Source organism: Protopterus annectens, chromosome 14.part0 (assembly GCF_019279795.1).
Source record: "Protopterus annectens isolate FY-2018-M chromosome 14.part0, PAN1.0, whole genome shotgun sequence".
Taxonomy (NCBI): Eukaryota; Metazoa; Chordata; order Ceratodontiformes; family Protopteridae; genus Protopterus; species Protopterus annectens.
Window position 1 is genome coordinate 767115566 of NC_056748.1, and position 23800 is coordinate 767139365.

General features: G+C 39.7%; 1 protein-coding gene across 1 annotated transcript in view; it reads left to right on the top strand.

Moving 5' to 3' along the window:
- LOC122788725 (solute carrier family 2, facilitated glucose transporter member 5-like) overlaps nt 1–15344 on the top strand; it is a 569090-nt gene extending 553746 nt beyond the window's left edge. The window contains exon 12 of the mRNA XM_044055616.1: nt 12287–15344. Within this exon, the coding sequence (XP_043911551.1) occupies nt 12287–12529 (243 nt within the window). The 3' untranslated portion in view covers nt 12530–15344. The remainder of the gene's footprint in view (nt 1–12286) is intronic.
- The last annotated feature ends 8456 nt before the right edge of the window (nt 15345–23800 follow it).

Below are 23800 nucleotides of genomic sequence, written 5' to 3' on the forward strand. Positions count from 1 at the left end.
TGTAAAAGAATGCATTTATTGCCAATATTGTTCTGATATCATTTTCATTAAGTAACACACCTTTATTGTTTCATTTGGCACCAAAAAATCTTTAAACTCATTTGCATTTGTTAGAGTACTGCCATTAATGACAGATGTATATTTATTATTTTCCCCAACATATAATATTATACATTCTTGGTGTTAAAACTGATATCATTTGCTTCTTATCCAACTTGCAATTTCACTAAGTGAGCTGATAATAATGAGTGATCTCTTAATGTTACCACCACACAACCTATTTTTCTGCCATCATCAAATTCTGGATCCAGCATCTCTCACTACAGAGTTTGTTGTCATAAACTATCAAATAAAACAGGACCAAACCCTGAACCTTCTCATGGGTTTCTCAAGGTTTGTATTCCAGCACTCAGGCCTGAAGGCCATCTAGGAATTCTGCTTCACAAAACTCAACATTGTAAAGTGAAAGCTTGTTTTAAATTAGTCCAAATTCCTAGACATTTTGACATGAACAAGAACTGTATTTCACATCCCTGGTATAATTATAGTAATAAATTTACTCCTTACATTTGTGTTACATTTTGTAATACAGAAATTTATAATATCATACCTATGACTGTGTAAATCTGTAATTAATTACAAATTAAAGATTACCTGAAAAACTTTGTCATTATCTTTAACAAAATGAGTGTAAATTCAGAACACATCTCCAATTAATCAATCTTTTTTTAGGGAAGGAATTCTTTTGGTGTATTTCCTATGTATTGATTTAGTCTTGTTTCATTGGTAGCACAGCTACAGAAAGAACAATCAAACTCTAAAATGGGACTCAATTTAATTTATATATTTTAACTAAACCTACTATATCTCTTAGGAGATAGATTTAAAAACATAAATTTTAATGCCTGAATTCCTATGCTATTTACATAATTAGAGAAAGAAAAATTTGAGTACATGATGACGCCAAGATTTTTATATTCATTTTGTTTCCTCAAGGGTAACATCACTGACAGCAAGGTCTCACTTAACCATAGGTCTACCAAAGTATTTGACCTGACATTTTAGGATAACTGAAGTTTAATCAAATATTTGACCAGTTAGAGATATTATTTAAATAGTTATTCAGAGATGAATAATTCCCACTTGAATTAAGTATAAACCCAGTCTTACAGTCATTAGCATAGTTTGCTAGGCAGTAGTGCCTATTTACACTTAGTGTCGTGAAGTGCAATCTTGGAGTTGATATATATATATATATATATAAGTAGCAGGGGGTGTGGGGGGCGCAGGCAGGCTTGCCCCCTGCTTATACTTGGTGGAAAGTGCTATGATTTATGTTGTTTAAACTCAGTATATGTATGATATTTGTTTTCAGTGTTTTGAGTTTTCAATATTTTGAAGTTTCAGTGTTTTGAGCTTTCACTGTTATGAAGTGGATCTATATATATATATATATATATATATATATATATATATATATATATATATATATAGTGTGTCTGTGTGTGTTCAACCAAAGTGCATTACGTTGTTTAATTCGCCCAACCTGCCCCACGCAACTTTTGATTAACTTCTTAATTTTATTACTTAATGCTGTCCAATTATCCTTTACATCCTGATCTCCAAACTGCCTCTCTAATTCCATGCTTTCAGCTCTTTATTAATTGCTTCATAGTTGATTTTATAATACAGCCTTGGATCTGTTATCTTAACATCAGGAAAAACCTAGCTTTAAATTAACTTTCTATTTTATACCTATATGATTGGAATTTCCTAGTGGCTCAGATACTATGATATTGTTAATATCACATCCAGCAAGCTATTGTGCCTTGTACTGAAGTTGTCATATTGACTGTAGTCATTCTTTAAAGTATAAAGAGTAGACTTCAATCTAATGTTATTTAACTTAAATTAGCCCAGTTTACAGGTGGAATATTCAGGTCACCCACTATGACTGCCCTTTTTTCTCCCCTGCAACTAACTTTCAACTGTCCACAGCTCCTCTCCTTGCTCACCAGGTGTACTAGACCAGTCTCAGCCTCCCCAGGGCTCAACCTAACCCTAGTTTGGGGCCAGTGAGGAAATTAAGGATACTGGTACAGCATTATGCTGCTTGCAGGGGAATGCATCCTAACTCCTGTTGCATCATAGCAGCCTTAGCAGCTCTATGATCATTGCCTTTGGGAGGTGCACGCATTCTTTTGTACATGTGCAGCCTTCCGTCTGGGTGGCTCACTACTCATGCACTATGGAGCTGTCCATGCTCATATGCTGCATATTTCATCAAGCCTTTAGGCTATCTCCCTTCCCACAGGATATGCAAGCTGACGATCTCAACTTACTCCCATCTTCCCCCTGTAGCCCCTCCATTTCCCGTGTTGCTAATTGAACATAGGTCATCTGGGGCAGAGTAAGTTCTTCATCTCTGTGTGGGCTGCTCTCACTATAAGTGTATTGTTGTTACCTGCGAGCCCAGCAACCTTTGCAAAAAAAACCTCCCTTTGGGTCACATTTGGACTCCAATGTATCCCTATAATTGTAATTGGCAGTATATATAATATTATCTTTATTACCACAGTTTCGGAGGGAACATTGCTAAGAATTTGAGCGCCTGGATATTTTTGCTTATCATAAATTGAGATACCTCCTTCAGATGCCACTATACTGTATTTATGCAATTCTGCATACTCTCTTAAGTTGAAGGGCTGGCTGACTTTTTAAATGCCATCCTCTGTTTGATGCTGCTTAAGTCTTATAATGGATTGTTAAATATAAGTGCAGATCCTGCCTCTTAAACTTGGTTGACTTTTTCGAGACAGTCACCAAGGCCATTGATGAGGGAAAGGCAGTCCATACAGCCTACCTCGACCTGGCAAAGGCCTTCGACACAATACCCCACTCAGGTATCATCGAAAAACTCATCAGCTTGAATGTAAACCCATACATCACAAGATGGGTTGCAAACTGGCTAAGTGACAGAACCCACAGGGTCAGTGTTGCTGGAGCCATGTCAGACTCAAAGCCTGTCACAAGTGGTGTTCCACAGGGCTCAGTCCTGGGTCCACTCTTGTTCGGCATCTACTTTTCTGAAGTACAAGCAAGCACAGGAGGGTTATGGCTGACAAAGTTTGCAGATGACTGCAAACTGGGCGCCATAGTCGAAAACACATCTGACACAGATATCCTCCAGAAGAGTCTCACAGAAACGGATAACTGGTGCCAGAGCCATGGCCTGAAGTTAAACGCCAAAAAATGCATAGTCATACCCTTCGGGAAAAACAAGGTTACCCCTAGCTACCATATAGGTGGCAATCCACTGAGCACAGAAAAAGTCATCAGAGATCTGGGGACCCAGGTTGACAGTAGCCTTCGCTTGACACTCATGTTGCTAAAGTAGTTAGGAAAACCTTCTATATCACCCACCTGATCATGAAGGGATTCACATCTAGATCAAGGGAGGTCATCGTCCCCCTGTACTCATCACTCATTAGACCTATGATTGAGTACAATGCCCGTTCGAATGTATCTGACCAGACACCTGCTGCAGCTTGAAAGGCCCCAAAAGTTCCTCACCAAAAGGATAAAGGGTCTCAAAAATATGTCTTATGCTGCCCGACTGAAAGAACTCCAGCTCTATTCAGTCTCATACCGCTTGCTCAGAGGTGACCTGTGCCTGACATATAAGGCCATGTCAAACCCAGATTTGATGAATATGCTTCACCTCAAAAATCTAGATCCCTCAGAACCACAAGGGCGGGAGACTTAAACCTTGACACGGTTATAAATAGAACGTGCTGGAGGGACAGATTCATCACCCAGAGACTCCCTATGCTGTGGAACAAAATCCTGGTACATGTGAGGCAGAGCACCTCTCTGGCCTTGTTCAAGAGGAATCTTGACCAATGGATGGGAGATTGCAGATATACCCCAGGGATTACTTCAGTGTCACTGCTTGACAGAGGCACAGCAAAATGATAGGCATAGTTTTTATTCAAACTAAAGGGGTGGCGAAAGCCACATAACTATGGGCTAGGCTTATAAATGCCCTTGGGCAGATAGCCTAGTATGAACCTATGAACCTATGAACCTAAGTGCAGATTGCATGACTATTGATGTTATCCCAGTAACAAAATATAATTTGAATAATTAATTTTTTTATGACTGTATCAACTCTTGCATCGCTGAGCTAAATCCTTTTTAGGGCAGTTGTCCATGATAAAATACTGCTCTTACCACAGATGTCAGGACTACCATCATCTAAGCAGTATTACTCTTTAAGTTCTTGTTTGGCCTAATCATCTTCTTAAACATGGAGCACTAAAAGCTGCAATACATAACAAAGTAGCTCACCTTGTTTAAAAAGGCTTAGAAATGGTAAAAAGCAGATGGATTCATGTCAACTCACTGAAAGCAGTTTCAATGGGGCCCATTCCTGCAAAATCATTCCACTGAAAAGCACTTTAAGCAAATCAAAGCTAAAGATTTTTTTATTGCAGGAGACAAGGTCCCTCCTGCACTCCTGTGGGGTTACCCCACAAATTTATATATGCTAACTCCATAGTTGCACTTCAGTGAGGAAAACGGCAAAGTTAAGTTCACTGAAAGTGATTTTCATCTAAATTGCTTTGCAGGAATAGGACTACTGAAACTGTAGTTGTCTATCTGTCTTGTTGTGAAAGGAGACTGAAGGCTCAGGTTGATCAGAAACATTACATTTTGCTTAGATCTGATTCTACTAAGTATTACTTACCACAAGTCACCAGATGTGCAGACAGATAAACCCCTGTTTACAGAAAATGACCAGAAGCTGAAAACATCTGATAAAGTTCATCTTGATCTAGTTACTGGGCACACCTTAGCTGTCAAGCATTGTTTGCTATACTGATAAGGCAAGCAGGAAGCTAGGGAGAGATGCACATCTGAGATGTGTTACTTGCTTTGAAAACATGGTGTGCAGTGCAATAATGAGGCATGCAGAATGGAAAGAAGGTGCCCTTGCAAATGAAATGGTGCAGCCTTACAACTCCAGTCTTTTTATGTAGCTCCAAAATTCATTGCATTTCTTTTAACAGTGTTTTATACACGCCTGTGCAAGGTGTGCAATAATAAATACATGGAACCCTATTAAAAGTCATGGGACTGTCTGCAACACTAACAAGTTTTCATGGTTACGTGCCCTAATGAATGTAACAGTTGATTGTGGCTCTTGCTTTAGTTCATTTGTTAGCTGAACATAATAAATAAATGAATAAACAGCAAAATTCAGCATTATCATCAAAATGAGAACAATGTTATATGTTCACATAGCAATTAAGTACATTTTAAATGAAAACTGGGTTGATCTCACATAGGCATTTTCACTGTAAAATATGCTATGCTATGTACTACTTTAATGCATACCTCTCAACCTCTTAGAGCAAGAAATCTGACAAAAGCGTAAACAATGGAGTTGCAAGGCAGAAAAAATAGGGACATTTTTAAAATATTGCCTTTACAAATTTAGAAAATTGATAGAATAACAGGTTTCGCATTAATGTGAATTTTTTAAGGGTCTGAAGTCTGAAACTCAAATGTCTGTCATTATTTTATGATTTTAATAATTGATGATTTTTCAATGATTTGCCTGAAAACTATAATTTTATGAGAAATAGCCCAAAATTTTGAGGCCATTCTGCAAAAATCCAGACTGTTGAGAGGTATGCTTTAATGTACACCATAGCAACAGTTCTTAGAACTGTTCTCATTCTTTCTGTAAACAACTAAGCATTTCCTTTTGTATGACCTTACGGCCACAGCATCTTACAACTAATCCTTATTGGAAAAAGTCTTTGTTAAGCTAGCAAGAGACAAAAAACTGATTACCTACACTGCATGCATAGGCAAGAGTTAGGCAAGGATATATCTCAGTTGCTGTGATCTGATTTATTTACTTTAAATTAAATATTGTTTTATTTAAAAGTTGTCTGACATACACTAAACAGTGTTATGTCTTTGGTTTCAGTCACATCTCACTCTCTGTGTCATACTTGCCAGTTGAAGTGGTACTGTCTTTCTGTAGTTGGTAGATAGCAATGATGACCATTTGGAAAGCAGCTAGTTTTTGTGTTCTGGGTGAAAAAGGAATGAGTGTATATGTATTAGAGCTGTAGGGGGAGACGTGGCATTACGTTCCTGTTATGTGTACTGTGATTTGTTTTCTTTACACTGCTTTTTACTTGTATTCTGCTTTTAACTGGATATTAAAACTTGAAAAGAGACAGAATTTTTCCCAACTTCCCACCCTGTTACTGTTGTGTTCTTAAACACCACTGTCTTTCAAGTTGCCTGCCCCTTATGGCAATTTGACCATATATCTTGTTACCTCTCTGCTTTTACTGGCTTGTGTGAGTAAGCACAAAATTATCATTTTGTGAAATCACTCTCCTTCAACTATTTAATTTTAATGGCCATTCTACTGTATTCCATAGTACCAGAATACAAAAGTGCTCACCCTCTTTCAATCTATCTTGCTCTTTTAAAAATAGTAGCTTTCCCCTAAAACTTAAATTTTTAGACAAGTTACCCACTTTAATATCTAACTGCTTAGTGCTTAGTGTTTAGGACAAATCATTTTTTTATCTTCCCTTTAAGCATCTATTGCAAGACCACCAGTTATTGGAGAGCCCATATTCTGCCTCTCAGTAGTCATCTTGGGATTAGTGCTTCTGTTTTCTCCTAGTGAGAAAAGGAGTAGACTGACATTATTTCCTGGAGACTGCTGATCACCAGAAAGCCTAATAACTGCTTTATAGGTGGCAGCTTGAAATCTGTGCTTATCTTCTGATCCTGGTGAGAGTAGGAGCAGAATGCATTGATTTCTGACTCTTTCTGGTTGGAGAGTGAGTGTCTGTGCTTAACGTACCTGACTGGTCTGGTTGCTATTCGAGGCATCTACCAGAAAAAGGCTACAAACGTACACACCCTTGCATGATCTGGGACAAGACTCTGGGTCAGCACTCTGTGGCCTGCTTCTCTTCTTGGGATTGGTGCTAACATGTTGCTTCTGGTGAGAGAAGGCACAGAGGAGTATTGCATATCAACAGAGTGAAGCTGTGGTGAAACCAGCAATAGTAGTAGCCATTCATGTGATTCCCCTCCTTTCATCATTCTTGACAAGCGAATTATTTGTTTTCAGTAAGTACTGCTTGATTTCTTCTAACTTCAGAATATCTGCCTAAATACTTCATCCTTAAATTTTCAGGGTCTATGTATTAGTTTGCCCCCAAGGGTTTGGCAGTGCTCTGTACAAACCCAGACACATTGAGTGACATTTTTCCTGTAAAAGCACAATTGAAATTTCTCCAGTATCTAGTTGCACACAGGACAACTAGTTTGCAGTGATGACAAGCAATGTCCACATAGTTGCAAACTGGATACTCCTGACAGTGATTGATATTCTAACTCCAACAGTCTAATCAATAAAAAAGGGTCTGTTGCCATGGATATGAACTTTCCTACTGTCTCTCTTACCATCTTGGTAGATATGGGCATCCTGATGCAATGTAGAAATTACCTCATGTTTACTGACAACCAGTTAATTCTCAAATAAACTGATACAGTATGTGAGAGATGTATTGACACATCACTGGAAGCAAAGCTCTCACATAAGAGTACTCCTAATGTCAATACGTTTGCCAGTAGTACACATGCTGCACCCATCATGCATAATTCAAAGCAGACATATAGATCCACATTTACTGAGGCACTTACATGTAACCTTCCTTAACCACAAAGACCTCCTAGACAACACACATGTAAGAAATACTCTCAGCAGCCACAAATGCACTCTTTCAAAACAACACCCACATCAACACACAGAGCTACATCTCATGGAGCTTCTACCGCTAAACCCATAAGGCAAGTCATCACGCAATCCAACATTCTAGTCATTAGAGGCTCTATCGTGAGACATACTGATGTCCCTCTCACCAGGCTGAGTAAGGAGAAAGTTACGGTCAGTTGCTTATCAGGGGCTAGGATCAGCCACATTATGCATGCACTCAGGTCATTGGATCACAATTACCAATATGACTCAGTCATACTCCATGTGGGAGTAAATGACCAGAGACGTATCTCCCTGGATTATATGAAGAGAAAATTATAGAGCTCTCGGAATGCGTGTCTGAGGCTGGTATGAGCCTAGCATTGAGCAGCATTTTACCTTCTCCAAGGATGATGCCACAGTACAAACAAAAAATGATTGACCTTAATAATTGTCTTAGTTTCTGGTATCATTCTAAGGGATGCAATATTTATCAGCATAGAAGGAGATGGTCAACAGACCACACTGCATTGCCAGGGATGGTCTGCACCTCTCTCCTCTAGGCTTTTGAATATTAGCTAAAACATTGTCTTCCCCCATAGTGCCATTTTTAGGCAATGCCACACTGAAAGTACTTCTGACATAGCAAATCAAAACCAAGAAAATCTAAAGGTATTACTGCTCAGTGCTAGGAGCCTAAACAAAAAACTCCACCCTCTAGAAGCTCTCTTTACCCTAGAGAATGATGATGTCTATGCGGTCTCAGGGACATGGTTTAAAGCTGCGGACAGCATACCAACAGTGCAGGGTTATAATGCCTTTCACACATTTAGATCAGCTACTTCACAGGCAGGGACTAACGGTGGAGGTGTCACTGTTTGCATCAAAAATAAATATACTTCGAGGCTGGTCAAACAGGACAATGCACTTGAGCTGCTCCATGTTCAAATCACCATAGGTAAAATCCAATACCACTTCCTTGCAAGCTATCGGTCCCCCTCTATGACCCAGGAAACCCATATATAGGGAATTCTATATGACATTAAATGTACATGCACAGAGATTCCTGGATTTTGTAAACACAAATTCCCTGGACCAGAAAGTCAAAACACCAACCAGGGGTGCAACCGTACTGGATCTGGTCCTCGCTAATATGAAAGAGTGCTGCACACTCCCTACTGTAATGCCTTCCCTGGTAAGGTCAGACCACAAAATGGTCTCCTTTAAAGTAAAAATAAAACCTGGACCCAAGCTAAACCTGGAATATTTAGGAACTATTCTAAGGCTAACCTGCTGCTATTAAGTGAGAACCTGGCAAAATGTCAAGCCCCTATAAACCCTGAGAACACTTCTGCCTCTGCAGAACTGTTCACAGAAACTATGTACAAGCATGTTATAGCTGCATAGAGGCAGCTGTACCCACCAGGAAGAAGTACAGAACTAACTCAAAAAACAAGCCACCCTGGTGGAATCATAATATCAATGGGATGAATAACAGGATGAAGAAAATCATGGCAAAACTTAGGAGGTGCAGCACCCAGCAGGATAAAAGTACTCTCATTAAACTAAACAAACAATTCAGTGGACAAATAAAGTCTACTAAAGCCAATTTTAAGGTAAGTTTGGCCTCCCAGGCCAAGGACAACCACAACATATTCTTTAGCTATGTCCTTAACCTCAAAGGCAATACACAATTGTGTGCAGAGCTTATTGTAAATGGAGCCACCTGTACTGAGGCAGAAGACATAGCAAACCTCCTGGCTGATAAATTCAGCTCCACCTTTACCCCTCTCTCCCCCTCAACCTTCCTTCAGGAAATATCATTAAATATAACTCCCCCTACTATCACTAGGGAACAGGTCCTTAATGGTCTCTATAAGACCAAGCACACTGCATCAATGGGCCCAGACAATATCCCAGGATGCCTTCTAAATAGCATGAAACATGACCTATCAGGCCCTCTAGAATTACTATTTAACTGTAGCCTCCAAAGAGGCTTTGTGCCTCATGAATGGAGAACAGCAACAGTCAACCCTCTGCACAAAGGTGGGCCATCTACAGACCCGGGAAACTACAGACCCATAAGTCTCACTAGTCTTGTATGTGAAGCCATGGAAAGAATTATCATGGAGATGATCAACAGAGATATAGTAAACCTCCAGACACTGGACCCAACGCAGTTTAGTTTCATAAAAAGCAGATCATGCCTACCCAACCTGCTGAACTTGTTTGAGAAGGTCACCAAAGCAATGGATGAGGGCAAAATCATTCACTCTGCATACCTTGACCTGGCCAAGGCATTTGACGCAATACTCCACTCAGGTATTGTTGACAAACTCAAGAGGTTAGGTACAGACCTGTATGTCACCCAGTGGATAGCCAACTGGCTCACAGACAGGACCCAGGAAGTTAGAAATGGGGAGTCTACCTCTACAAAGAAGTCAGTCACAAGTGGAGTCCCTCAGGGATCAGTCCATCTCAGAAGTCAAGGCCAATGTCAGTGGCCTCTGGCTGACTAAATTTCCAGATGATTGCAAATTAGGAGCTCTCATTGAATCTCACACTGACACAAATGTTCTCCAGGAGGGGCTGACCCAGACAAACAACTGGTGTCAGAGTCATGGACTAAAACAAAATGCCAAGAAATGCATAATAGTATCCTTTGGGAAGTCTTCCATACCTGGTAACTATCATATTGATAATACACCCCTTAGAGTTGACACAGTAGTCAGGGACTTAGGGACAGACATAGTTAGTAATCTAGCCTTTGATCATCACATGTCTACAGTGGTGAGGAAATCATTCTATGTTGCACAACTTATAAACAAAGATATGGCATCTAAGTCCAAGGAAGTCAATGTTCCACTGTATTGGGCATTCACCAGACCTATCATTGAGTACAATTCCCCCTTTGGTATGTACCTAGCCAGGCATATCCAACAACTGGAACATCCACAGAGGTTCCTCACTAAAAGAATGCAGGGCAAAAGTAATATGTGCTATACAGACCGTGTCAAGGCCCTATCCCTGTATTCTGTCTCCTACAGGCTTTTGAAAGGAGATCTATGCCTGGCATACAGGGCATTGTCAGACCCCACTGCGATGGACCTTCTGCATATCCACAAAACAAACAGTACCAGAATTACCCGTTCTAAAGACTTAAACCTTGCCTGTGTTATAAATAGGACCTACTGGAGATATAGGTATGTATCTCAGAGACTACCCCGTCTACGGAACAGCCTCCCCCATCCATGTGAAGCAGGGTTCCTCCCTAATCCAATTCAAGTGCAACTTGGACAATTGGATGGGAAACCAGAAATTCATCCCTGGTTTGGCACCTGTGTCTCTGATGCAGACAGGTAACCTGTAAATGGTTCATCTCCCAGGCCCATGCTTACACTTATCAAGGGTATCAGAACTCATCAGAGATTTGGAATGCATGGCTAGGCTTTGTGGTCGTTAGCCTAGTAAACACCTATGAACCTATGTTGCCACTGGAGCACCACACTGGGCACAGTACTTTACAAGTAGGTCATACAGTATGTGTTAAGTGCAATGTTGCCTATATTTTTAAAGTTATGAGCTACATAAGGCCTTAAAATGTTTGTTGAGTACCGGTGTATTATTCATTCCACTGCTGATATCCTGCTTTCGTTAGGTATATTTGTAACCCTGTGTATCAGACGTAATCTGCTCTGTTTAGAAATTAAAAACTATGTAAGCAATGGCAGATTAGTCTTGTAGATAAACCTAGTTTCCATCACTAATCATTTCTGTAAACATGTAGCAAAACAGAACAGCAGTGAAAATAAAAGTGTCTGCCATCTCTAAGCCTATCATTGAAGAGTGGGCATTCCTTAATAGGTACTATAGCTATAATCCTCTAGGGCATTACATTTGTCTTCTTGTGAGAGCCACATATGTTCTGCAAACTGCAATGAGATATGATCTCAAATTTTAAGAGGCACTACACTCCTGTATGCAAAAATAGATATATTTTAAAATAGAGTAGCTGATGGTCTCTCTTAGGTAAGCACATGTTCTTCAGTAATGCGACAGAATAATTGAAGTCAATTATTTATATATGTATATACTGGATAAATGGACTAATTCCATGGTTCTTTTTCACCTTAATCTAGATATAAATAAAATTAGATTCAGTAAGCATTTGATTCTTGAGTGATTCCTAAGCAATGTATTTTCTGATGATTTTTTCATAATTTAATCACTTTTGGTGGTAGTCTGAAAGACATGTATTTGTGCTTTTGGAATATGTTATTTTGGAATGAGTTTTTGAATGTGGTTTGGTCATGTGATGCTCTTATACGGTTTCACATCAAATTACATGTATGAGGTGCAGGATTTTCAGTGCCTGTTAATCGAACTCTCATAAGACTTTTACACACCTGTACATAATTTGAATTACTTGTTAATGGACTGGATGTTGTTTTAGTTACTCAACTAACATATTTCCGTTTCTTCCAGATATCAACTGGTGAATTTTGTTACTTGGTATTTTGTGGGATTTGCACGCTAGTTGCTTTGTATGTTTACTTCATTATTCCTGAAACCAAGAACAAGACATTTATGGAAATCAGCAACATGTTCACCTCCAAACAAGCCATTGCATCTATCAGTTCAGATGCCGTGAAGATGGCAAAGTTTAACGGATACGGATCAATAGCAAATTGCTCCAGTGAGTTTGAAAGATCTCAGTGTTATCCATGAAAAATACAGTGAAAATTCTCCAACTACATACAGTGAATGAGGTTTTAAAGACATTGTTTCCCTAAAAAGCTGGCAGGAAGCTAATGAAAAAGGGACCGTTTCTTTTCTTTTTGTCATTAAGAAGTGTATATCACTTTTGGTACCTCAGGTGTGATTTAGTTTCTTGGTATTTTAAATATAACATTGCAAACGACCTCTGAAGTGCCACAACTGGTGTTGATTTCATCCCTGTTAAAATAATGGTTAGAAAGCAGTTTCATTCTCTTCTCCGTTTAAATAAAGAGTTGAACTATAACCCAAAACGAAGACTAAACACAGGAAAAGTGCTTAAGAGATTGTGTGGTTTAATAAACTAAAACAAAACGTCATAATTTGAAAGTCCATTCAAAATCTCAAACTTATCATGATACTAGGGTAAGGATTTTTTATTAGTTTACTGTTTAAACTGCAATCCCTGATTCAATATGTCCTGTTTAATATAACTCTGAGAATCCTAAAGATTGGCAGTAATAATCAGACAAATGCATACTCAGATGGTCTGTGGAAAAACACAATAATAATCACAGAAACAATTTGTCCAGGACTAATTCAGGTACAGCAGCAAAACTTGTTTGAATACTGTAAAATATCAGAGCTATGAGTCTGCTTTTATAAAATGTAGTGCAGATTATGAACTTATTTTACTTAAATTATATTAGCCAGAAGTATTATTGTATAATTAAAAAAACTTAGTTTCTTGACCTAAAAGTAATTTCATGTTGGAATTATAAAACATATTTATGATGTGTTAACCAGAAATAGCAATGCCCAATATTCAGGATAAAAATATTAACTCATACCCAGGTTATGTCTGCATTTTCAAAATCTATTATACACACACATATACTCACACACAAATAGATGTGTTGTCAGCATAGTCTAATGATATAGTGGCACTATCCTCAATGCTCTGAGGGAAGGAATACCCACATCCATGCATCCGTGGTGCAGAAGGCCATTGCAGGTCTCCGTTGAGGACACAACCTCATCAGAGCCTGACATGCCATTTAAAAGTGAAAGTCTCACATGGGCTCATTTTGTGATCCACCATATGCAACCTTTGATATTATGCACTGTCTTTGAAGTGGGCATGTTCAACATAGGTGTGAGATGTAGGGAAGTATAACAGTCATGACTCCTGTGTTGTTCTTGATATGCATGCAGCACTGTGAATCAACCAGCAGATGTGCAGATCTGTCATCCAGGTGCAAACAGCTGTTGTGTAAAGTGTTCTGGAGCAGTTAAGTATACTCTGTGGCATGTGTTAAGACATGCCTCAACTGTACTGTGATCTGGAGTATCAATGCAATGAGGTGTTGCGTTACTGCTACCAAAGTCACAAGTGGTGATTTCTGTGTAACACATTATGACTGTCCTTCAATCTGCCTCTGCTCGCCATGCTGTTCATGGCCATGACAGGGTCCAGAGAAGAACTGGATATGCCAGTGGCATCCCCAATCAGAGGACACATTGTGGATGAACTGTTGGTGTTGCATGCTGGTGCATAGTTTGGCACCACTTGGTCATACTCACAGACATTCCTCAGGTTCTTTCTATGATACATCTTCTTGTGGTAGCTCTACTAGATCCTATAATTCAACCCTATCCTTGCCATGCAATGAATTCTGTGCCCGCAATGCTAAGGTGACACAGTGCACTTTATAAACAATCCTGCAGTAGCACCCCAAACTTCTCACTACAAACCTGCTAGCAGTGGACTCTCGCCTTCAGTAGTGCAAAGATTCTTGCTTTAGTATTCTTTGTTAGGCATGGACTATGTTGCATGACATTTCTGTCATTGTCTGTGGGCTGCAAATGGAGTCATCATCCATGACTCAGGGGCATATATGCTATTACAAGGCAAACAAGAAACAGCATTATATGCGGAATTCATGCTTCCTGTATGTATAGACCATTCTCTGCGTGGGCCTACAATCCAAGTGGCCATATAATAAAGCTCCTCAGAGTAACATTTGTTATGGATTGGATGTGTCTCACATGAGTTTGGGTGACACAAGGACACACTGAACATAATGCTTTTGACATTACAGACCACTGGCAATTCAGAGCATGATGACCATTCCTATTTACATGTCTCTGTCTCCTGGGTTACGTAAGGCCTTAATAGCAACATAGATGCCATCTATGGTACCCAGCATCTCAGAGACATGATAAATACAGAATGCCCACACAATATTTATCCTGTCCTTTTCTACCTCTGGGAAGTAGAAATGCTCCTCCACATGCTGTATCAGGATGTTAAGGAACTGGTTAGTATTCATACAGTAAGAGGCTTAAGACATAACTAACATACCCCCACAGGTTGCTAGAAAGTCCCTATAGTTAAGATGGTCAATGTTATATATACCTTTGTGTCCAAAGGAATGAGCATACCACATGTACCCCTCAATTCCTTTCATAGGGAGCATAGTATGACTGTGTGCCAGAATGGATAAGTGATTGATTATCTACTAAACTGTCAGATGGTGATATGTAAATCCCTGTCTGTACCATCTCTGCTGGCACAGGAGACCATGGTGCATAACATTGCCAACACTGGCTCTGATGGTGACTACCAATGTATACTGTTGAGCTACTATTGCTATGTCTAACATCCTCCTGTCTTGTGCACCATAAATCATGGTGCTTAATCTAATTTGATCTGCCATTTTGTGCTCCTATATTTGTAGTCTGTATTGCTCATTTTCATGGGAGATGTTCTTCGTGTTTCACTGTTGCAGTCATCACATTTGGGTTATCTGCTTGCAGTAGCCCTCAGTCGGCCTGATTATCAACATTTTGGGTCCTGCTTCGGTTGCTGTCTCATCTTCCATGATGTCAGGTAGTCAGGGGTATAAAGCATGCAGCCAATGCCATTACATCAGTCTTTCTTGCCGTGCAGTGCCCGAAGCAGAAGCAGTTCGCAAGTGCCGGTCGGCCGACTCCTGAAATTTTCATTTTTGAGTTTCAGAACTGAAGTCTTCAACTAAAATCTAAGTACCCTATTGGGGAAATCTTTTCTTGCTCCAAACCGATGTCAGTAAAAGTCAGTAACTGTATTTCTTGTGGAAAGCAAATACCTCACAAAGATTTTCATTCGTACTGGATTCCTTGCCTAAGCCCTGACCACGACGTACCTCGCTGTTGGTTTTGTGCCTTATTTAAGCAACAAACTATTTGCTGTTGGTATAGTTACGCTTCTAAATATTTTGGTACTCAGTTCAATTATCTAGATATGTCTTCGGTAAGCCATGCAACTACCGACATTCCGAAAAAACACAAAGATAAAGACAGAGACAGGCCGCCTAGGTCCAAAGCTGCCGACGATGCTTCTCTTAAGCCAGTCACCAGTTCGCTGGTACTCAGTGAGGTGCTTTCGCAGCCCCTGATACCCACTACTTCAGATTTGCAGGCCTCTACTGAGACCCATTCAGAGTCCGGTATGCTGCGAGATGCTTCAACTGTGGAACCTGCGGATGTCTCTACCTTGGATGGGTCCGGAGCCACTGTGCAGGCAAAGGCTTCTGGGGGTGTATTCAGGCCTGCTGACTTGCATATTAAACCAATGCCATCTTCTTCTTCAAGACCTAAAACTCAAACTATGCCTAGAAAACTGACGCCCAGACCACATGGTCAGGCCTCTATGCCTAAAAACAAATGATAAGAATGGCTGAAGACCTTATTACTTTAATCAGGGGAAGTCAACTTTCCCCCTCTAAGAGACCTAGGACTGAATTTGCTTATGATACTTCTGACCAGGATTCTGAAATTTCTGTTTCCTCTGATGATCAGGATTTACCCTTATCTACCTATGAGGATTCTGATCCAGAGGACTCTATTCCCTCTGGCTCCCCCCCAGAGGATTTCTCTTTTAATGAAACCCTGCATACTCTTAGGGAGCACTTTCGCTGGGAAAGCCAGGATTACTCTGATTCTAAAAAGAGGCTTAGGGATTTCTTACTCCTGCCCCAACACAGGCCTTTAGCTATCCCTCCTGTACTAGACATTGTTGATGGTGCCTTTTTGAAATCTAACTTGGCCGCTGACTCTTTACCTCCTGCTCCCAGAAAAACTGGACCTTCCTATCTTAAATGCCTTTTTGGTGATTCCAAAATTCAAGATGCTAACTCTTCACCAGTTACTTCCTATGCAAGGTAAAGATACCTTGTTGACACACTGGATTTAAAGAACTGCACATCCCAATCAAGGAATCTTGCAGAAGATACCTACGCTTCAAAGCAGGCTGCATGCACTATCAGCTCTCTGTACTGCCATTTGGCTTATCTATTGCGCCCAGGGTAATCACAAAGTGCCTAGCACCAGTCATTGCATTTTGCAGACAAAGAAATATTCAAATATACCCATACCTGGACAATTGTCTAATTCAGGCAGAAAGCCAGGACATACTTTTGAATCATTTGGCATTTGTACAAAAGATGCTAACTTGTGTGGGGTACACCATAAATGAAAAGAAATCACATCTGGTACCCTGTCAGCAAATTATATTCCTGGGAGTAAGCTTGAACACAGCTTCCCAGATGGCTTTCCTCACGCCAGAGAAACAAATTCATTTGACAACTTTCTTCAAACTAATGGCCACAAAAACCCTGCTATCAGCAAGGCAAATACTGCAAGCCTTGGGGTTCATGGCCTCCTGCATTCTACTAATTCCATATGCAGGACTGCATATGAGGAAACTACAATGGTATCTAAAAAGTCTTTGGTGTCAACATTCTCAGGATCTAGAAGCAATGATTCCTATCATACCTTGCCTACAGTTAGAGTTTCTGTGGTGGGCAGAGGCCTGCCACCAAAACAAGGGACTACCATTCACTCTACCCCCTGCCGCCCAAACCCTAACAACAGACACATCAGACTATGCATGGGGGGCTAACCAGGCAGGGAAGTGCATTCAGGGCAAATGGAACCCAAGTCAAATGCTCCTGCATATCAATCAAAAAGAAATGTTAGCTGTACAGAATGCTCTGACAGCCTTCAAGGACCACATTCTTCCAGGACAATTAATGGTAATGATGGAGAACACCACTGTTATGTGGTACATAAACAAGCAGGGGGTACCCAATCTTACCCCCTCTGCAGACTAGCCATGGCTCTGTGGAACACAGCCTTCAGCTACCAAGTGCATCTACAGGCTCAATTCCTGCCAGGAAAACTAATTACACTGGCAAATGAACTAAGCAGAAATTTCATAGACCCACATGAGTGGAAACTGGAACCAAAGACTCAACATGTTGATAAACAAATGGAGCAGCCCAGATATAGACCTGTTTGCCTCTCTCCAGAACTACCAATTGGACAAATTCTGCACAAGGACTCCTCACAAACAAGCTTGGAAAGTGGATGCTCTGTCCATCAGCTGGAAAAATCTATCAGTTTATGCCTTTCCTCCTCAGACTCTCCTCTCCAAAGTATCACTAAAGATCAAAAAGGACAAACCAAGGACGATACTGATTGCACCAGACTGGCCATGTCAACACTGGTATCCCCTCTTGTGCAGTTTGTCACTGCTGGCTTCATGGCACCTACCTCAGACCCCTACCCTGCTGTCACAGCAGGAGAGCCAGATTATGTACCCTCAGCTTCAAACCCTGAACCTGGCAGCCTGGCTAATTACCTAATCTCTCTGTTACCATCCCTCAGTAAACAAGTGTTGGATGTCATTTTGGAGGCAAGGAGGCCTAGTACTAGAAAATCTTATGCTGAAAAATGGAAAAGATTCTGTGCCTGGAACCAAACTCAAGGGATGGACACAGCAGTGCCCTGTTTACCTCAAAGTCTTCAATACTTAACTGAGATGCTTCACAAGGGCCTTTCTTTCTTCTCCATCAAAATTCATGCCTCAGCCATTTCAGCTCATTACAACACAGAACCACCCCTCGTCTCTCATCCACTGCTCAAGCAGTTCCTCAGAGGGGCCAAAAACTTAAGACCACCCAGGAGAGCCCCAGCTCCAGCCTGGGACCTTAACTTTGTATTGTAAAAACTCACTCTTTCTCCTTTTGAGCCAGCTGCAAGTGCAGAGCTAAAATTTATTTCTTGTAAAACAGCCTTCCTTTTAGCAATTACTTCAGCAAGAAGGGTATCTGAATTACAGGCCATTATGGCAGTGGAGCCTTTTATTATCTTTCATGCGGACAGGGTGTCCCTCAGGACCAATCCCTCCTTCATGCCCAAAGTGGTATTCAGTGTAGCTCTTCATCAGTCCATTCATTTGCCAACCTTCTTTTCTAATCCACAGAACAAAAGGGAAAGGATACTGCACTCCTTGGACATACACAGACAACTTAGATTCTAATTGGACAGGACTAAACCTCAAAGGAAATCTGAACAACTGCTGGTGGCATTTGCTGCAGGGGCAGAGGGGAAGGCTATTTCAAAGCAAACCATTTCTAAATGGATAGGTCATTGCATTAATTTCTGCTATAAGCACCATGGAAAACCTATTTCACAGGGGATTAGACCCCATTCAACCAGGGCTGCATCTACCTCTACAGCCTTTCTCAGAGGTGTCCCTACCAGGAACATCCTAGAAGCTGTTACCTGGAGTTCTGTACATACTTTCACCAAGTATTACCATTCACGAATTTTCTCTAAATCCAGAGCTGGCTTTGCCACTGCAGTCTTGCAGGGCCTTATAGCTGGTCCTAATGCTATCTAAATTCCTCCTCTCATCCTTAGTTTTGGGAATCTACCCAAATGTGATGACTGCAACAGTGAAACACAAAGAACATAGTCCAGTTGTGTACACTTACCATAAATGTAGATGTTCGAGTGGATTCACTGTTGCAGTCCTGGTTACCCTCCCTCCAGCCCCCTGACTTCTTTTGGCTATACCTCTACTCTCCATTACTATGCTTAAAAACTTTTTGGTGTATTTGCTTTTTTGTTGGAGGTATAACCTTGTATAGATATATTTAATTGCTTCCCATTAGGGGGCACCTGACATCTGGGGCAAGAAAAACTGATGTAATGGTGTCGGCTGCATACTTTATAACCCTGACTACCTGACGTCACAGAAGATGAGACAGCAACCGACGCAGGACCCAAAACTTTGATAATCAGGCTGACTGAGGGCTACTGCAAGCAGATAACCCAAATGTAATGACTGCAACAGTGAATACACTCGAACATCTACATTAATGGTAAGTGTACACAAATGTATTTTCTCATTCATGTGTCATTATGAACAAATTTGCATACTGTACATGGCATGCAGCTCTGAGCATTGAAATTGCATCTACTGTCTTTGAATTGCCCACAATGTGTGGATGTTGCTAACAGCATCATTTTGCACTGTGCATTGTGCAAATCATCTAGGATTACAAGTCACTCACCCTTAAGTTTTGCAGAATGACAGCTGTCGCATTCATGAAATGTTAAAGAGTTGTGTGCATTATCACTGGAAGCATGAATGTAACCTGCCTCCATCAAACAAATGGACTTGGATAAAAGGCTTGTGAAATAATCTGCAGCACTCATGTTCATTTATTAATCAGTCCTATGCTACTACCTCACACACAAAGATAAACATTTCGACTTTTATCGAAAAACAAGTTTGTACAGTATGAAATAATCACCTTTAGGAACTTAAAATGTTATTGCCAAAATCTTAAAATGGTAACTCTCACATTCTTCAAGTGCTGTGAAATTGTGTCTGTGTTGCAAATTTGATGGTAAGATACATAATAAAAGTCACTGTTCGAAAAATTGAAAGTAGTGGATTGTTTTTAAATTTAGTCATTTAACATCTAATAGCAGATGTATCTCAGTTTGTTCTCAGTTACAGCATGCTTAACTCTTGCTTGCAAAATGGAACTTGTATTGGATTTTCTATAGATAATGATTGTGGAAGATCCACAATGACAGACTTGAAATGTAGTTTTAAAAGTGAGACTTTGCATTTCTTTATTTCATTTATTTTACCTTTGTTTATTGGGGAATTCTGACTAGCCTTAATTAAACCCCTTATCAATGGAGGCCTGGAAAAAAGAGCTTTTCAGATTTTTTACAGAAATTATCAAGATTATACACAGAATGACCGTGTACAGACAGTGTATGGGTATTTACAGAGTACACAATGTTTTAAACAGTGTGCATACATTTGCAGAGTACTTGAATATTTAAGACATGTCTGTATATTTACAGACATATCACAATATGTATATATTATCATATATTTTATATATATAAGTGACCTTATGATTCTTTTCCATTTAGTTGTATAGCAGGAGAGAAAAAATAGCATACAGAATATAAAGCATGTATTTCTGGTAAAAAATAAATTATGCCACTCCTAGATGCATTATTTGGTAGTTAGTATTTATCATCCAAGTCTTTAGAGGAATAGAAAACAAAGTAGGATGTATTTTGTTTTTTCTTGATAAGTGCAAGAAAGATTTAATGAAAGAGCGAGAGAGAGAGAATAGTGAATGGAGGAAAGTAAATAGATAATGTAATAAAAGAACTCTGTGTTTTAAAGGTATAGAGTTCCTTGCTCTTGGTGAAAGTATGACTGTAGAATCTTGTCAAGTATATTATCAAACAAACTGCTGATCAATACTTGCAGTTCCAATAACTTGGCAGGAGACTCTGTCCTCTAATGCTGTTGGAAAGCTCTGGAATCTTCTACCCTCTGAACTAGTATCTCTGTCTTCATTAACACTTTTTAAACAGAATCTAAAACTATTTCTCAAAACGCCTTGGTTATGACCCTGTACTAACCCTGACTAACTTTCTGCCTCTACACTAATGAATACGCTTCACCCTTACAGACTTATCCTTTAGGAACCAAATGACCATGTTATTGCAATTTAAATATATGTATATATGTAAATAGTAACACCTCTTGTACATTACACTTTACTGTTTGTGTCTTGCTCCCGATGAGTACTGAACTAGTATTTTATTATCACCAGCTGTTTTAACTTGGATTGTTGCAACTTTCTTTTTTGTATTTTGTATGTGTCTTGGAGCTTTTCTCCCTGGGCCTCTACTAAAAATGGACATGTATCCAGTTAGACTAGCCCGGTCAACAAATGTAAAATAAATAAATTAGCAGGTTAGAGATTATCATACTATTAGGAAGGACAGTAACAGCAGTGCAGGCAGAAAGGAGGGTGAGGAGGAGTGGGTGTGAAGATGTAGCAGTAACGGTTATGGTAGAAAGTGTGTGTGGGAATAGAGACAAGTAGAGGGGTGATGCTAGTAGAGTTGTGGGGTGGGTGAGAGCAATGAGTAGAGTGTAGTAAGAGTAAGAGGGAAAGTGACATCGGGAGAGCATGAGGGGTGGAGAGTATCTAGTATTGAGAGTAGGTTGGATAAGTTGCAGGCTGTGTACACACAGTTCGACTAGTGGTGAGACCAGTATGTATTAAGGAATAAATGGAAGTTACAGAGCTAGACTATGAAAATGCAGGACAGAACCATTTGACCATATCATGAGATTTAATTGTTTTCTGAAAGAGCTTAGCTGATTGATTTCAATGTTAAAGGATGTTGTTTCAGGCATTGGCAGTACATGGAGTCTCCTGCACTGTTGTATGCTTTGGTGATAGGTTAGCTCTTAGATAGATTTCAGTGTTAAAGGATGTTGTTTCAGGCTTTGGCAATACATGGAGTCTCCTGTACTGTTGTATGCTTTGGTGATAGGGAGAATTGATTTATCTCCGGAATATAAAGCCCTATATGGGGAGTATTCTTGAATAATGTTGTTTAGGGATGGGTGCTTTTGGGGCTTATGGAGAAGTCTGTGTACTTTTGTGAGTTGCATGAGTGTTAAGCACTGTGGGAGTTCTAACCAGTTTAGTGCTTTCAGAGCCAGACAGTGGTGTCCTCTGAATTACAGCTGGCAAATTTTGCTGTTTTATTATAACATCGCTACAGTTTGTTTAAAAGTATGACTTGAAGGTTAATAAAACTGAGTGTGGTATATAGTTGAGATGGCAGTAGGAAAGTGGCTGTACATTTTCTGGCTGTGTCAGTGAGATGTGTTTTAGATCTGTATAAGGATCTGAGTTTTTTATGATTTTTTACAGCCTGAGATATATATGGAGATCTAGTTTTAGTTGCTCATATATTATGCCTAGTATTTTGCCTGGGTTGCCTATTCGATCCTGGTATTGTTGGTGGAGGTTAAGATGAAAGTTGCCTTTTGTGTAGGCAGTTGTTTGGGAGTGATGAGTGTTAGATTGCTTACTGGGGGTTTAGTAGGAGGTGTGAGTTACTTAACCATGACTCAACAGAGGAGAATGATTCTTGTGGTTTTATAATTTTGCCATAGGTTTAGCAAAGCAGACCAATGTAAAATAATCTGTATATTGAACTGCAGTAGTGTGCTTAGCAGCTGTATGGAGGCCATTAATGAAGAGGTTAAAAAGTACATTGTGTGTGTGTGTGTGTGTGTGTGTGTGTGTGTGTGTGTGTGTGTGTGTGTGTGTGTGTGTGTGTTTCTTTGCCATTTTTAGTAAAATACATTTTTGTAATCATTTTATTCCATTGCTATATGATAAAACTTGATTACGTGGGGCTGCCGCCTTCCCAAAGAACTTAAATCCTGAAGACCCATTTGGAGATAACATGTTGCAATTTTTGTATGCAGTGTGCTATAAAGTTTTTACTCATGATACAACAGATAGTATCCCTTATATAATGTCACATAACAGACTTTTGGCAATCATTTTTCTATACTTTCTTAGTGATGCTTTGTCCTGTATGATCTATAATATTCTAGCATAGTATTCCATGATTTTTAAGCAGAAATGTAGCAACATAAAATGCTTTGTTAAGTGATTAGATTGTGTCAAGTGTAAGCAATACAGTCAAGCTAAAAACTACAGATACATTCATACAAAAGCATGTTTGCCATTTCTAAATATTTTGAGAACCATTTTCCCTAAAATCAGTGCAGTTAATTGTAAAACATCTTCAAAATATGCATCTGTAATCTTTGCTCTAAATTTGAGAATATGCTTAATTTATACAGAATATAATAGTCATTATCAAAATGATTTACAATGTACCTTTTCTTCAGTTGATCCTCTCTCTTTGTTATAAACTGAAACCAAACTGGGTAAGTAAGCACTTTGTGAAATGGAAGCATCTAACTGCCCAGATGGAAACATGACTGGAGCAACTGCAGCATCTGGATACATATTAAGGGACTGGTTTCTTTGTGCGTGCTTGTCTCTTTAACTCCACAGGTGTTCTCTTATA